The sequence below is a fragment of the Schistocerca americana genome, chromosome 9 (assembly GCF_021461395.2).
Source record: "Schistocerca americana isolate TAMUIC-IGC-003095 chromosome 9, iqSchAmer2.1, whole genome shotgun sequence".
Lineage (NCBI taxonomy): Eukaryota > Metazoa > Arthropoda > Insecta > Orthoptera > Acrididae > Schistocerca > Schistocerca americana.
The window spans coordinates 136,425,771-136,438,150 of record NC_060127.1 but is presented as its reverse complement, the minus strand read 5'-3'; the positions used below and the strand labels follow the sequence as shown (position 1 = coordinate 136,438,150).

The following is a 12,380-nucleotide window of genomic DNA, read 5'->3' as shown; positions in this document are numbered from 1 at the left end:
TGCTGCAACCACATTGCTGCATTCTACGTGGGCATGGCAACCAACAAGCTGCCTGTCCGCGTGAATGGACACCGACGAACTGTGGCCAAGAAGCAACTGGACCACCCTATAACTGAGCACACCACTCAACATGACATTCTTCTTTTCAATGACTGCCTAACCATGTGTGCCATCTGGATCCTTCCCATCAACACCAGCTTTTCTGAATTGTGCAGGTGGGAACTCTCCCTGCAATATATCCTATGTTCTCATAATCCTCCTGGCTTCAACCTTTGTTAGTTATTGTCCTTAACCTAGCCCCTCCCTGTTCCCATTCTAGCACTACACATGCCTCTATTCCACCAATGTATCTTGTATTTCTACTTTTCTCCTTTTCCGCCAACCAACCCCCCCTCCCCCTGCCTTCTGTCTAACCGCCCAACTGTACCTAACTGCCCTACCCTCTCTCCAACTCATCACTGTCTACTCCAACAAGCAGCATTTTACCATTCCCACCCCTACCCTGCTATCATCTCCCCTCCTCCTTGCCCTCCTCCTCACCCCCACCAACCAGTTTCCTCTCCCACAAGCTGCCAGAGACTGTGGTCGCACGTGCGTGCATGTGCGTGTGTTGAGCGTGCGCACACGTGCGTGGGGGGGGGGGGGGTTGTCTATTTTTAATGAAGGCCTCGTTGGCCGAAAGCTCACCTTCCGACAGTCTTTTTGTTGGGCCTATCTGTGACATAGCATCTCTGCTATATGGTGAGTAGCAACTATACTTTTCAAATATTGTTACATTCCATCCCGCATTTTCCATTGATTCATTTTGATTTGTAAATGTCGTAACATATCACTTCTAAAGCACAGAAATTGCTGGTGTGCATTCCGGCCAGGCATCTGAGGTCATTGCACAGGAAACTATTGGGTAAGTTTGTCATATGGTATGGCAATACAAGAACCCAATATGAAACACTATTATTTTCATGGAAAGTTAGTATTTCGTTCAATGGTACTACAATTTCTGACTTGACCGAAAAGAGAATGTGTAGTACATTTGGACATAGAACCTGGGAACGCACAGAAATTTTTGCACTCATTCAGTGCAATAGATGAAACTTCAATCTGGTACCACACTCCATAATATGAGCAACTATCAAAACTATTGAACTGTTGAGAGTTGAGCAATGAAAGTTAATGCGTTATGTCTATTACCTTGAAACTAGTGCAAATGGTAAAATTTCATTCTATACAAGAAGTATTATTTTATAATTTTGCTTAGTAGCTATTTTTAGATAAATAAAACATTCCTTTGAATTTCTTAATTAGCATTATAATGCTACATCCTAAGAAATTTATTTACTACTAGTGACCCGCCAGAGCTTCCCGGGGTTAGCACTACGTATCTATGGCCGGACATCATCTCTGGCATAGCAGTAATTTTGTCTACGGTAGAGTTACGACTAAAATTCAGATAACAATGTTAGGTAAGAGAAAATCATCACTTTCACATAAGGGACTACAAATTGCTTCACAATGCAAGTTGGGCATCAAAGAGACCGTGCAGTCGCAGCTGCTGCCAGTGGCACGGTAGCTCTCAGTCCCCGTCACTGCCACGACACGTCACTACACATGTCAATTAAATTTGAAACAGGTAACACTTGTGTCACCTCAGAAATTGCCAACTACAATGCCCATCTGGCATGGGTATCAAAATACCTATAGTAGTTCTTGAGATTAGCCTTCACAAGCAGGCACCAAAAGGGGAGACTATAATATTTATGGAAGGAGAATGTGTGTGTGTGCATGCCTAGAATGTGGTGGTAATAATAATAATAATAATAACAGCAAAACAACATCAACTTGCATGCTTGTAATGAGTTACCTAACTGGGCAAAGGGAACCAACAGTTCAACACTGAATTCAAATCACATTTAATTTCTGGATAACCTTCACATAATTGAGAAGTGCATACAATGTTAAAAAGGTAGAGTTAAAATCCAGTGCTCCACCTGGGATATGATACCACGATCTTGGTTTCCAAACACATACTTTACCACCAGGCTACCAGTGTCGACAGGGATTTTGAGCTAGCTCGGCTGTTCTGCAGAGTTTTTGAGGCTGTACCACTAGGCAGTAATGGCACCATTTTGACGGTGGCGAGGAACTTTAATTCGTTATAGTTCAACCAATTTCCATAAATACTTATAAATTATACACGCAAACTGGGTCAAAATCCTAACAGTTGTTCCTCACATCAGCTCGAACATAACAGACAGAAAGTGCAGCACGAAACTTCAATTTATGTATGAGCAGAACAGACAGATAGAAATTTTACTAACGAAGATATTTTTCCTTCCTTAACTCCACTGTATGTAAAATAGGTACCACCAAGTACCTCCAGCATTAGCAGGGGAACCTCTGAATTGTGGACCTCAACAAAGTGAAAGTGTCAAATTTTGTACAATCTACATTCCTTTAAATGTTTCTATTGATTTGTAGTGCATTCTCACAGAACCACTTTGTGCTGCAATAAGCACTGTACATTCTCTGGTACAGTACTAGCCTCTGTGATTCCAGCAAGGATGTACACTGCACCACTGGTGAGTGTAATTGATGTCTTGTACCCCTGAGTCACTGTGCTGTATCATGTTATGGAGGACAGTCCCGAAGCTCACAGAAGTTGCAAATCCTGGATCAATTGGAATGAAAATAAATCTAATCTAATCTAATCTAATCAGAATGATTATTATTGTGTGTGTATAGATCACTATCAGACAATTTTACTTTTTTCCCGGAAAACCTTGAAATGCTGCTAAATTAACTCAAACATCAACTAAAACTTCAATTTTTCTCGAAGATATTAAAAAGAACTGTTGCTAAACAACAACAAAAAATGATCAATCTGTTATCTTATTAATATGACAGCAACAGTAGTTGAAGACTTCAGATGCGTGAATGAATCTGAAACAATAATTGAGCATTGATTTGTCAATAAGAACAAGCATGAGAATATTACTTTATATCTAAAAAACAAAGATTCTGTAACTTACCAAACGAAAGTATTGGTACGTTGATAGAGACAATAACAGACACAAACACACACACAAATTTCAAGCTTTCACAACCCACGGTTGCTTCATCAGGAAAGAGGGAAGGACAGGGAAAGACGAAAGGATGTGGGTTTTAAGGGAGAGGGTAAGGAATCATTCCAATCCCGGGAGCGGAAAGACTTACCTTGGGGGGAAAAAGGTAAGTCTTTCCGCTCCCGGGATTGGAATGATTCCTTACCCTCTCCATTAAAACCCACATCCTTTCGTCTTTCCCTCTCCTTCCCTCTTTCCTGATGAAGCAGCTGTGGGTTGCGAAAGCTTGAAATTTGTGTGTGTGTGTTTGTGTCTGTTATTGTCTCTATCAACGTACCAATGCTTTCGTTTGGTAAGTTACAGAATCTTTGCTTTTAGATATATTTTTCCCGCGTGGAATGTTTCCCTCTAGAATATTACTTTAGAAATAGATACTTGGTTTTTGGATCATAATGCAGTCATGTTGATCTTAAATAATACATCTACTAAGGCTCTAATGGTCTGTGCTAATTACAGGGAGAGGAGATTTATTGATGAAGAAAGCATAAGGCTTTTTGATCAAAACTTAAAAAAATACAACTTGGGACATGGAATTGACCTGTGATGTAGATAAAAAGTCCGAGTCATTTCTTGCAAGTTACAGGCACTGTTAGGATGTTTCACTTCCTGTCAAGCAAATCAGAATTAAAATAATAGCTGAGACATGAGTAACCTAGGGAATAAAAAAAACAGCAGACACACTCAGAATTTTAAACAAATCTGCCAGAAATACTACTGCATTAGAACCATACAAGAAAATTTACAGGAAATTATGTAAGAAAGTTTAATAGCAGCTAAGAAACTTAATAATGAATCTTACATCAGAACAAGTAGAAACAAAATAAAATCAACCTGGGAAATAACAAGTAGGAATAGAGGTGTAAAAAAAGTGAAGGGAAGACTGTTGTGGATCCACTGCAGATAGCTATCATACTCAACACACACATTACACAAATACAATGGCATAACTAATTCAAAGTAAGTGTAATTGCATGCATGCACGCGCACACACACACACACACACACACACAAACCCAGCCATTTCCGGCAGCTCGGACTCGAGTAGCAGAGATGGCTGTCGTGCAAGCGTGATGTGCACTTGCTTGTCTCAATGTGGATGTGTGTGCATTTCCTTTTCTGACGAAGGCTTTAACTGAAAGCCAATTTGTAAGTCTCTTTTCGCTGTGCTGTCTGCAACTTAATGTGTCATGTTTATGGCAAGTAACAACTTATATTTCCCTTGTACTGTTGTTTTAATTAGATGAAATGATCAACGAATAACAGAATATTTTGCAGCGTTTTCCAAAAGCTGCTTTTGCGATGGAGGAAAATAAAATAAAAATCTTGCTCAGTCAACTGCATGCAGCAAAGAAGACAATGTTGTGGAAATGTTTGATATTAACAGAGAAAGAATTCATTAGTGATTTTTTATTTGACTTATTAAGGTACTCTCGTATCAGGAGAAATATATATGAGGAGGCAAATACATTCTTTCATACATACACTTTTCCCGTCCTTTGATGCATGTATTGTAATCGTCGAGGCGCTGCCAGTGATCGGGCTTATGTGAGAGCCGAGGCACTGGGGGAAGGGTCAACACTATTATTTTTTCTGTGCGTAGTGTCAGCTCTTTCACAACACGTCTCAGTTTCCTCTTCATAAGGTCCATTTTTGTTTCCTGGAATCATTTAAAAGTTGTACATTATAGTAAGCTTAATATATAGTATAAAACATTTAAGATTAAATAATACCTCGGTCCCACAAAAATGTAATTAATTTCCTACATTTTCTGCAGTTGCAATATCATCCACATTTATTAACCGCTATGTAAAGATTTGCATACTACCACTGTCAAAAAGCTTCAATCAGTTTTCGAATTTAGTGACGTGTCAAAGTCAGTAAATTTTGTGTTAGAATCAGCTAATTTTGTGTCAAAAGGTTTTTCATTTTTTTTATGCTCAATGGACAAGAAATTGGGAAAGTGTCTACATTAACAGATTGTCCTACAGTCTCACAGTATGTAATTGCTGCAGTGATGATGTCTATAAAGCACCAATTATGATAGACAAAGAAAAGGGAAAGGCAACCACTTACATACAGTGGACTGATGCACAGAGCACAGAAGCACTTAACAGAAACCTGCATTCACACTAGCTTGCGAGTGCTAGCTCTTTTTCCAGCAATAGTACACATTCACACGATAACCACACAGACATACGAATGATGTGACTGATTACCGATATTTGATAGCTGAAAGCAGCTGCCTGAGCTGATGGAAGTGGGGAGGAGAAAGAGAAGGACACAAGGAGGGGTAGCGGAAAAGAGGCAGCTCTCTGAACAGATGACTTGCAGCTGCACAATGAAATGGAAAGAGTACAGAGAGTAGACCAGAAAGAAATGTAAGAAGAGGGAGAGGCGGAAAAACTGAGGAAGGGAAATGAGAGTAAGGTGAAGATGAAGGGAAAGAAGTGGAAGGGAGAGAGAAGGGAGTGGGGTTGGAAAAGAGGGAGAGGAAGAGAGGTGGGAGAATGCCCACATGGTGGTGGTGGTGGTGGTGGTGGGTGGGTGGGGGTAGGATGTGTGGAAGACGAAGAGTGGTGAGGGAAGGTAGTGCATAACCTGGACAGAGGAGTGTTGTGGACAGAAGAGAGTAGGGAAAAGGCAATATAAGGCAGTGCAAACAGCTTATCGGAGGTTTAGGCCAGGAGGATCGCGAGAGTGCAGGACTACTTGGAGGGTGTGTGTGTGTGTGTGTGTGTGTGTGTGTGTGTGTGTGTGTGTGTGTGAGGCCTTGCACCTGGGCTCATCACAAGGGAGTGACCAATGGATGCAGGATTGGGAGTAGGACTGGAATAGGGACGGGAAAGGACATTCCGTAGGTTGGGTGGGTGGCAGAACACTACTTTGGGATATGTGGGAGAGATTTTGGGTAGAATATCCCTCGCTAGGAGAATGTGGGAAGAGCTGGTGTGTATGATATCAGGAGGACATTGGAAAAGGTAGTGTTCAGTGGCCCCCAAAACCACAGGCAAGAGGACTGTGGTGTACAAGGGCATTGTATACAGTGGTCAACACGGAGACTGACATTAATGGGACAGGAACTGTGAAGAGGAGGCGAAGGGGGTGAGCAGTGTCTTGAATTTAGGATGGGAGATTGCGGGCAATAATTTGGAAGTGTTGGTCAACAAAGGCAGAGATTTGTTCTGTGGGAGCATTGTACCCAGTCACAATGCATGACCACAAGAACAAAATATTTGATGACAGAATTGTATGTTTATTGTATTATTTCTGCAGTTTGTCTTGTTATGGTGGATCTTCTTGCAGGTAAATCAGGAAAACATTCGGAGTGTGATTCCAGTAAGTGGTACGTTGGACTATGTATCTCCCCATGTTTCAATTTATATCACAATGTACTTCACTATGAACAGTAAATTTTGCTTTGTTTTTGTGTGTTTCTTTAGAGCTAAATGGGCTGTAAAAGAAATTTAAACAGAAAGTTTACTTGATGTGCATCTGCATCAATTCAACTTCTTCTTCTTCTTCTTCTAATACTTCGGCTGAATACCGACCAGCCATATTCAGAGTGAGCCAAGGTGACAGTCACCTCAGATGGCTGGACGGTATTCAGCCGAAATATTAGAAGAAGAAGTCAAATTTATGCGGCTGCACGCCCAAAATTTTAAGGACCAGAAAGTTCACTTGTTTGCTAGCTACAATGTGTATTTGAATACCAGAAGCTCTTTCCAGTTTTTTTTTTTTTGTTTCTGATAGTTAATATTAAATTGAAGTTCTTCTGTACATTCATATTTCACACTAGCCATGTCAAAATATGTACATTTAAATTAAAGTAGGAAGTCCAAGAAACTTAAAAATGTTTTTGAATATGAACTATGTATTTGAACACAAGAGTTATAATTAAAACACACACACACACATTTTATCCAGTCCACTCGTAATGGCAGCTACATACAAAACCATAAAAATATATAGCCAATGCCCAGGGAATGTTTAATAAAGTATTATACAAAAATTTGAAATAAATTGGTCAAGCACTTTTTGAGATTTTCTTATTTACATACTATTATATACATAGTTACACAGCAACACTGTTTCTGGGTGCAAAAATAAATTTTCGAAGCTACTGCTCGACACAGACTGTAATAGAAACAAGCTCAACTCAGAGTGTGGGTCACAACTATTCTAGAACACGAGAAGAGGGCTAGTACTGAAAAAGCAGGGCAGTGCCTGTACTTCACTGCTACACAGCAAGCAGAGCTATAGCAAAGAGTGCAAACAATGTAGTACAATGGCACACAGAATGTTGGTCTGCATACTCTAAATACGCAATACCTGAGCTCTGCCACCTCAAGGTGTGCTAGTACTGATGATAAATGTGTAGGCAGGAAAAACCATCTGTAGCTGAGACAACTCATAGTGTAGGCAGTCTCCTTACTAGGTCTGTTACATTTTCTAAGCGTCCTGCCACTAAAACACAGCCTTTGGTTAGCATTCCCCACAACATTTTCTATGTGTTCTTTTCAATTCAAGTTGTTCGTAATTGTAATACCTAGGTATTTAGTTGAATTTACGGCTTTTAGATTAGACTGATTTATCATGTAACCTAAGTTTAACGAGTTCCTTTTAGCATTCATGTGGATGACCTCACACTTTCCATTACTTAGGATCAACTGCCACTTTTCGTACCATTCAGATATTTTTTGTAAATCATTTTGCAGTTTGTTTTGATCTCCTGATGACTTTATTAGTCAATAAACGACAGTGTCATCTGCAAACAACCGAAGACGGCTGCTCAGATTGTCTCCCAAATTGTTTATATGGATAAGGAACAGCAAAGGGCCTATAACACTACCTTGGGGAACGCCTGAAATCACTTCTGTTTTACTCAATGACTTTTCGTCAATTACTATGAACTGCGACCTCTCTGACAGGAAATCGCATATCCAGTCACATAACTGAGACGATGTTCCACAAGCATGCAATTTTACTATGAGCCGCTTGTGTGGTAGAGTGTCAAAAGCCTTCCAGAAATACAGGAATACGGAATCAATCTGAAATCCCTTGTCAATAGCACTCAGCACTTCATGTGAATAAAGAGCTAGTTGTGTTTCACAGGAACGATGTTTTCTAAAACCATGTTAATTGTGTGTCAATAGACCATTTCCTTCGAGGTAATTCATGATGTTCGAACACAAAATACACTACTGGCCATTAAAATTGCTACACCAAGATAAACGGGTATTCATTGGACAAATATATTATAGTATAATATATTATAGTATAATGACATTTTCATGTCATTTGGGTGCATAGATCTTGAGAAATCTGTACCCAAAACAACCACCTCTAGCCGTAATAACGGCCTTGATACGCCTGGGCATTGAGTCCAACAGAGCTTGGATGGCGTGCACAGGTACAGCTGCCCATGCAGCTTCAACACGATACCACAGTTCATCAAGAGTAGTGACTGGCGTATTGTGACGAGCCAGTTGCTCGGCCACCATTGACCAGACGTTTTCAATTGGTGGGAGAATCTGCAGGCCAGGGCAGCAGTTGAACATTTTCTGTATCCAGAAAGGCCCGTACACGACCTGCAACATTATGTCGTGCATTATCCTGCTGAAATGTAGGGTTTCGCAGGGATTGAATGAAGGGTAGAGGCACGTGTCGTAACACATCTGAAACATAACGTCCACTGTTCAAAGTGCCGTCAATGCGAACAAGAGGTGACCGAGGCGTGTAACCAATGGCACCCCATACCATCTTGCTGGGTGATACGCCAGTATGGTGATGACGAATACACACTTCCAATGTGTGTTCACCGCAATGTAGCCAAACTCGGATGCAACCATCATGATGCTGTAAACAGAAACTGGATTCACCCAAAAAAATGACTTTTGCCATTCGTGCACCCAGGTTCATCGTCGAGTACACCATCGCAGGCACTCCTGTCTGTGATGCAGTGTCAAGGGTAACCACAGCTATGGTCTCCGAGCTGATAGTCCATGCTGCTGCAAGCATCGTCGAACTGTTCGTGCAGATGATTGTCATGCAAATGTCCCCACCTGTTCACTCGGGGATTGAGATGTGGCTGCACGATCCTTTACAGCCATGGGGGGAAGATGCCTGTCATCTCGACTGCTAGTGATATGAGGCCGTTGGGATCCAGCATGGCGTTCCATATTATCCTTCTGAACCCACCGATTCCATATTCTGCTAACAGTAATTGGATCTCGACCAACGCAAGCAGCAATGCCGCGATACAATAAACTGCAATTGCGATAGGCTAAAATCCGACCTTTATCAAAGCCGGAAACGTGATGATACGCATTTCTCCTCCTTACACGAGGCATCACAACAACGTTTCACCAGGCAACGCCGGTCAACTGCTGTTTGTGTATGAGAAATCTGTTGGAAACTTTCCTCATGTCAGCATGTTGTAGGTGTCGCCACTGGCACCAACCTTGTGTGAATGCCCTGAAAAGCTAATCATTTGCATATCACAGCATCTTCTTCCTGTTGGTTAAATTTCACGTCTGTAGCATGTCATCTTCGTGGTGTAGCAATTTTAATGGCCAGTAGTGTACGTTCTAAAATCCTGCTGCATATTGACATTAATGATATGGGCCTGTTTAAGCAAAAGACAAATGATTGCCTAACCTACAACAATCACATGATATTTGGCTTTAAATACTCCTGTTTCATCGGCTTGTCTGTTCATTTTGTCTGCATCACTGACCACAGTGGAATGACAGTTTCGCTAGTTACAGGTTAGCACTGATGGCTAAACATGATGTGCTGCTTGCAGCCTGTCTGGGACTGCTGCCTGCCTGTTGTGGGTGGACTTTGTCACTCCACAGCGTCGATCCTGATAGATTGCAGCCCTGACTGATAGAAGAATGCTGATCTAAGGGCCTTTTTCCTTTGGTGAAATGCCATCTTCCTTCAACATACTAAAACTGCAGTCAGGATCCAAAATTGAGTTTTTGAAAAATCTGCAAAAAGAGTACAGGAGGTATGACAAAAGTTTGAGAAGCCAATACAAAAGCAATGGTAAGGCAAGGACCTGCGGAACAGTGAGCAAGTCAGCTTCCACGTTTCAGAGTTGGTTACCAAGCTGTGCATGACAAATGGGGGGGAAAAAAAAAATCAAGAAATTTTTAATGAAATATAGTGGTCCATATTGGATTACTGAGATGACCTCCCAGGCTAATATGAAGATACAGTTACCTACCAAAACACTGATTATACAGCCCTTTGATGGTGAGATAGACACATTACTGCAAATTCCTTAATGGTACCACAGCAGAACAAGAAACTGGGGAAGGTTAAGAAGAATGCGCTGCCAAATACTTGTGCTACGCACAGGACACCGGATGAATTTAAATTGAGGAACTAATTTTACACTGTACTTGTCCATGCTTTTCCCCTTTCCTATGCAGCATTAAATTTTATATTGCATGTTAGGGATTCAATTGTTGTTGTTAGGGGGAAATCTTCTGAAGAAGGAAGGGGAATTGATGGGCATTCCTTTCCGCTAGGTGGAATGATGGGAGGGGCACCCCAAGGTAGTACTGTATTCGTGACGCTGCTACATGTCATTGGAGAAGCGGGAAGTGCCATCCTGAATTAATCGTTGAACGCAGACATATTGCTGACTAGACATCACCAGATACTAGGACTAACTTTCAAAGTTAGAGACAAGATTCGCAGGCACCTAGAGGTATTCAGGGAATTACACAAAACAGCACAGAATGAAGCTGTTGTCTCTGAGATTAATGACAAATACACGTGGTAGCAGCTGTCGTTGTATGACAAGTTAAGAGCACAGATAATGCAAACAAGAGAGGTAGTACCACAGGCAGTTTTACGCAGAAAGAGGTGGTGGGTCAACGCAGGTGGGATCTAGGTATAAGCCTTATTTGGGACAGAAAACAAAAGAAGATGTGATTGAACTCAACACAACTATAAGTCAAGTGCAAGATACACTGTGCAACCTATTGAGGAGTCTCATACCACTAAACCAACGAACCTGGAACGTAATGTACTGACCAGTATTACAGTCATACCGGAGGCACCTGAAGAGCTCATAACATATGTACACAATACAGTAGCAACAGTCAATAATAACCTGGTGGTCATTCAGAAATGACCATCTCTAGACTGTTACAGATACTGGTGGTCAGTGTTAATGAAGCTACACGTCAAATATAAGAATGCAAGAGGCCATTCATCAAGCAGTAGTGGGTAATTAAGTTTGGCTTTGTTGCCACCTGACAAGTTTTGGAAGAATTACATGAATCACAGAGATTTTCCAATGGACCTACAGCATGCAGTTGAGTTGATGCAACAATGGATAAGATGAGAGTAATTATATCAAACTGATATCTGGTAATGAATCCACTCATATTATCAATGGTTAGCTGGTTGGTTGGATAATTAATGGAATCAAAGTACTAGGTCACCAGCCCCTTTCTTCTCAAACTCAAAGGTCTCCATCATGGAACATCAGAGATGACCTACTGCACAAAACCTGAGGAAAGAAAATCCAAAGGTCAATGAAGGCTATATAAGGAACAAAAAATAAGAAAGAGGGAATATAGGAAGAAAGGCAGGTGAGTTCTGCAAAGTGCCCCATTCTGCTCTCTCACGATGTCTGATGACTACTGAGGTCACTGAGAAGGAATATCTGGCAGTAGGTGGTAGCACAATGCACCTAATATGTAAAACTTATGTTTCTTGGGGTGTCCAGATACACAGTGTACCTCAATCACTCAGAAATTGACTAGGTAAGACTATCAACACAGACAGGGCAGGAGAAGCACAGATAGACATAAGTTCAACAAGTCAAAAAGACCAAGTGAGAGGGTGGGAGGAAAGGTAAAAGAACAGATAGGGTGTGGGCTGGGGTGGACCACCAAGCTCAGACAGCCGCAACCCAGTCTGGGCAGAAGAGGCAACAGAGTACCCTGCCAACCCCTCAATGGGGTAATAAGGTTAAGTGGTCCCTCCTCAAAGGGATTGGGAAAAGCTCTCTTCACGAATAAAACGTAAAACTAAGTCAGCCACTGCGGTATTGTCTCCTAATACCAGATGTAGTGAGGCACGAATATTAATAAGAGTCTGCCCCAGGGCAGCTAGATTGGGACAGTCCAGCAAGATGTGGACCACTGTCAAAGGGGATCCAAAATGACAGTAGGGTGGGTCCTTGCATGATGGAGGAGATGACTGAGTCACGCGAATACGGCCAGTGTGAAGCAG

At 41.5% G+C, this 12,380-nt stretch overlaps 1 protein-coding gene across 1 annotated transcript in view; it reads right to left on the bottom strand.

The window, feature by feature from the left end:
* LOC124551237 overlaps positions 1 to 12,380 on the bottom strand; it is a 146,770-nt gene that overhangs the window by 27,587 nt on the left and 106,803 nt on the right. The window contains exon 5 of the mRNA XM_047126232.1: positions 4,605 to 4,779. Within this exon, the coding sequence (XP_046982188.1) occupies positions 4,605 to 4,779 (175 nt within the window). The remainder of the gene's footprint in view (positions 1 to 4,604; positions 4,780 to 12,380) is intronic.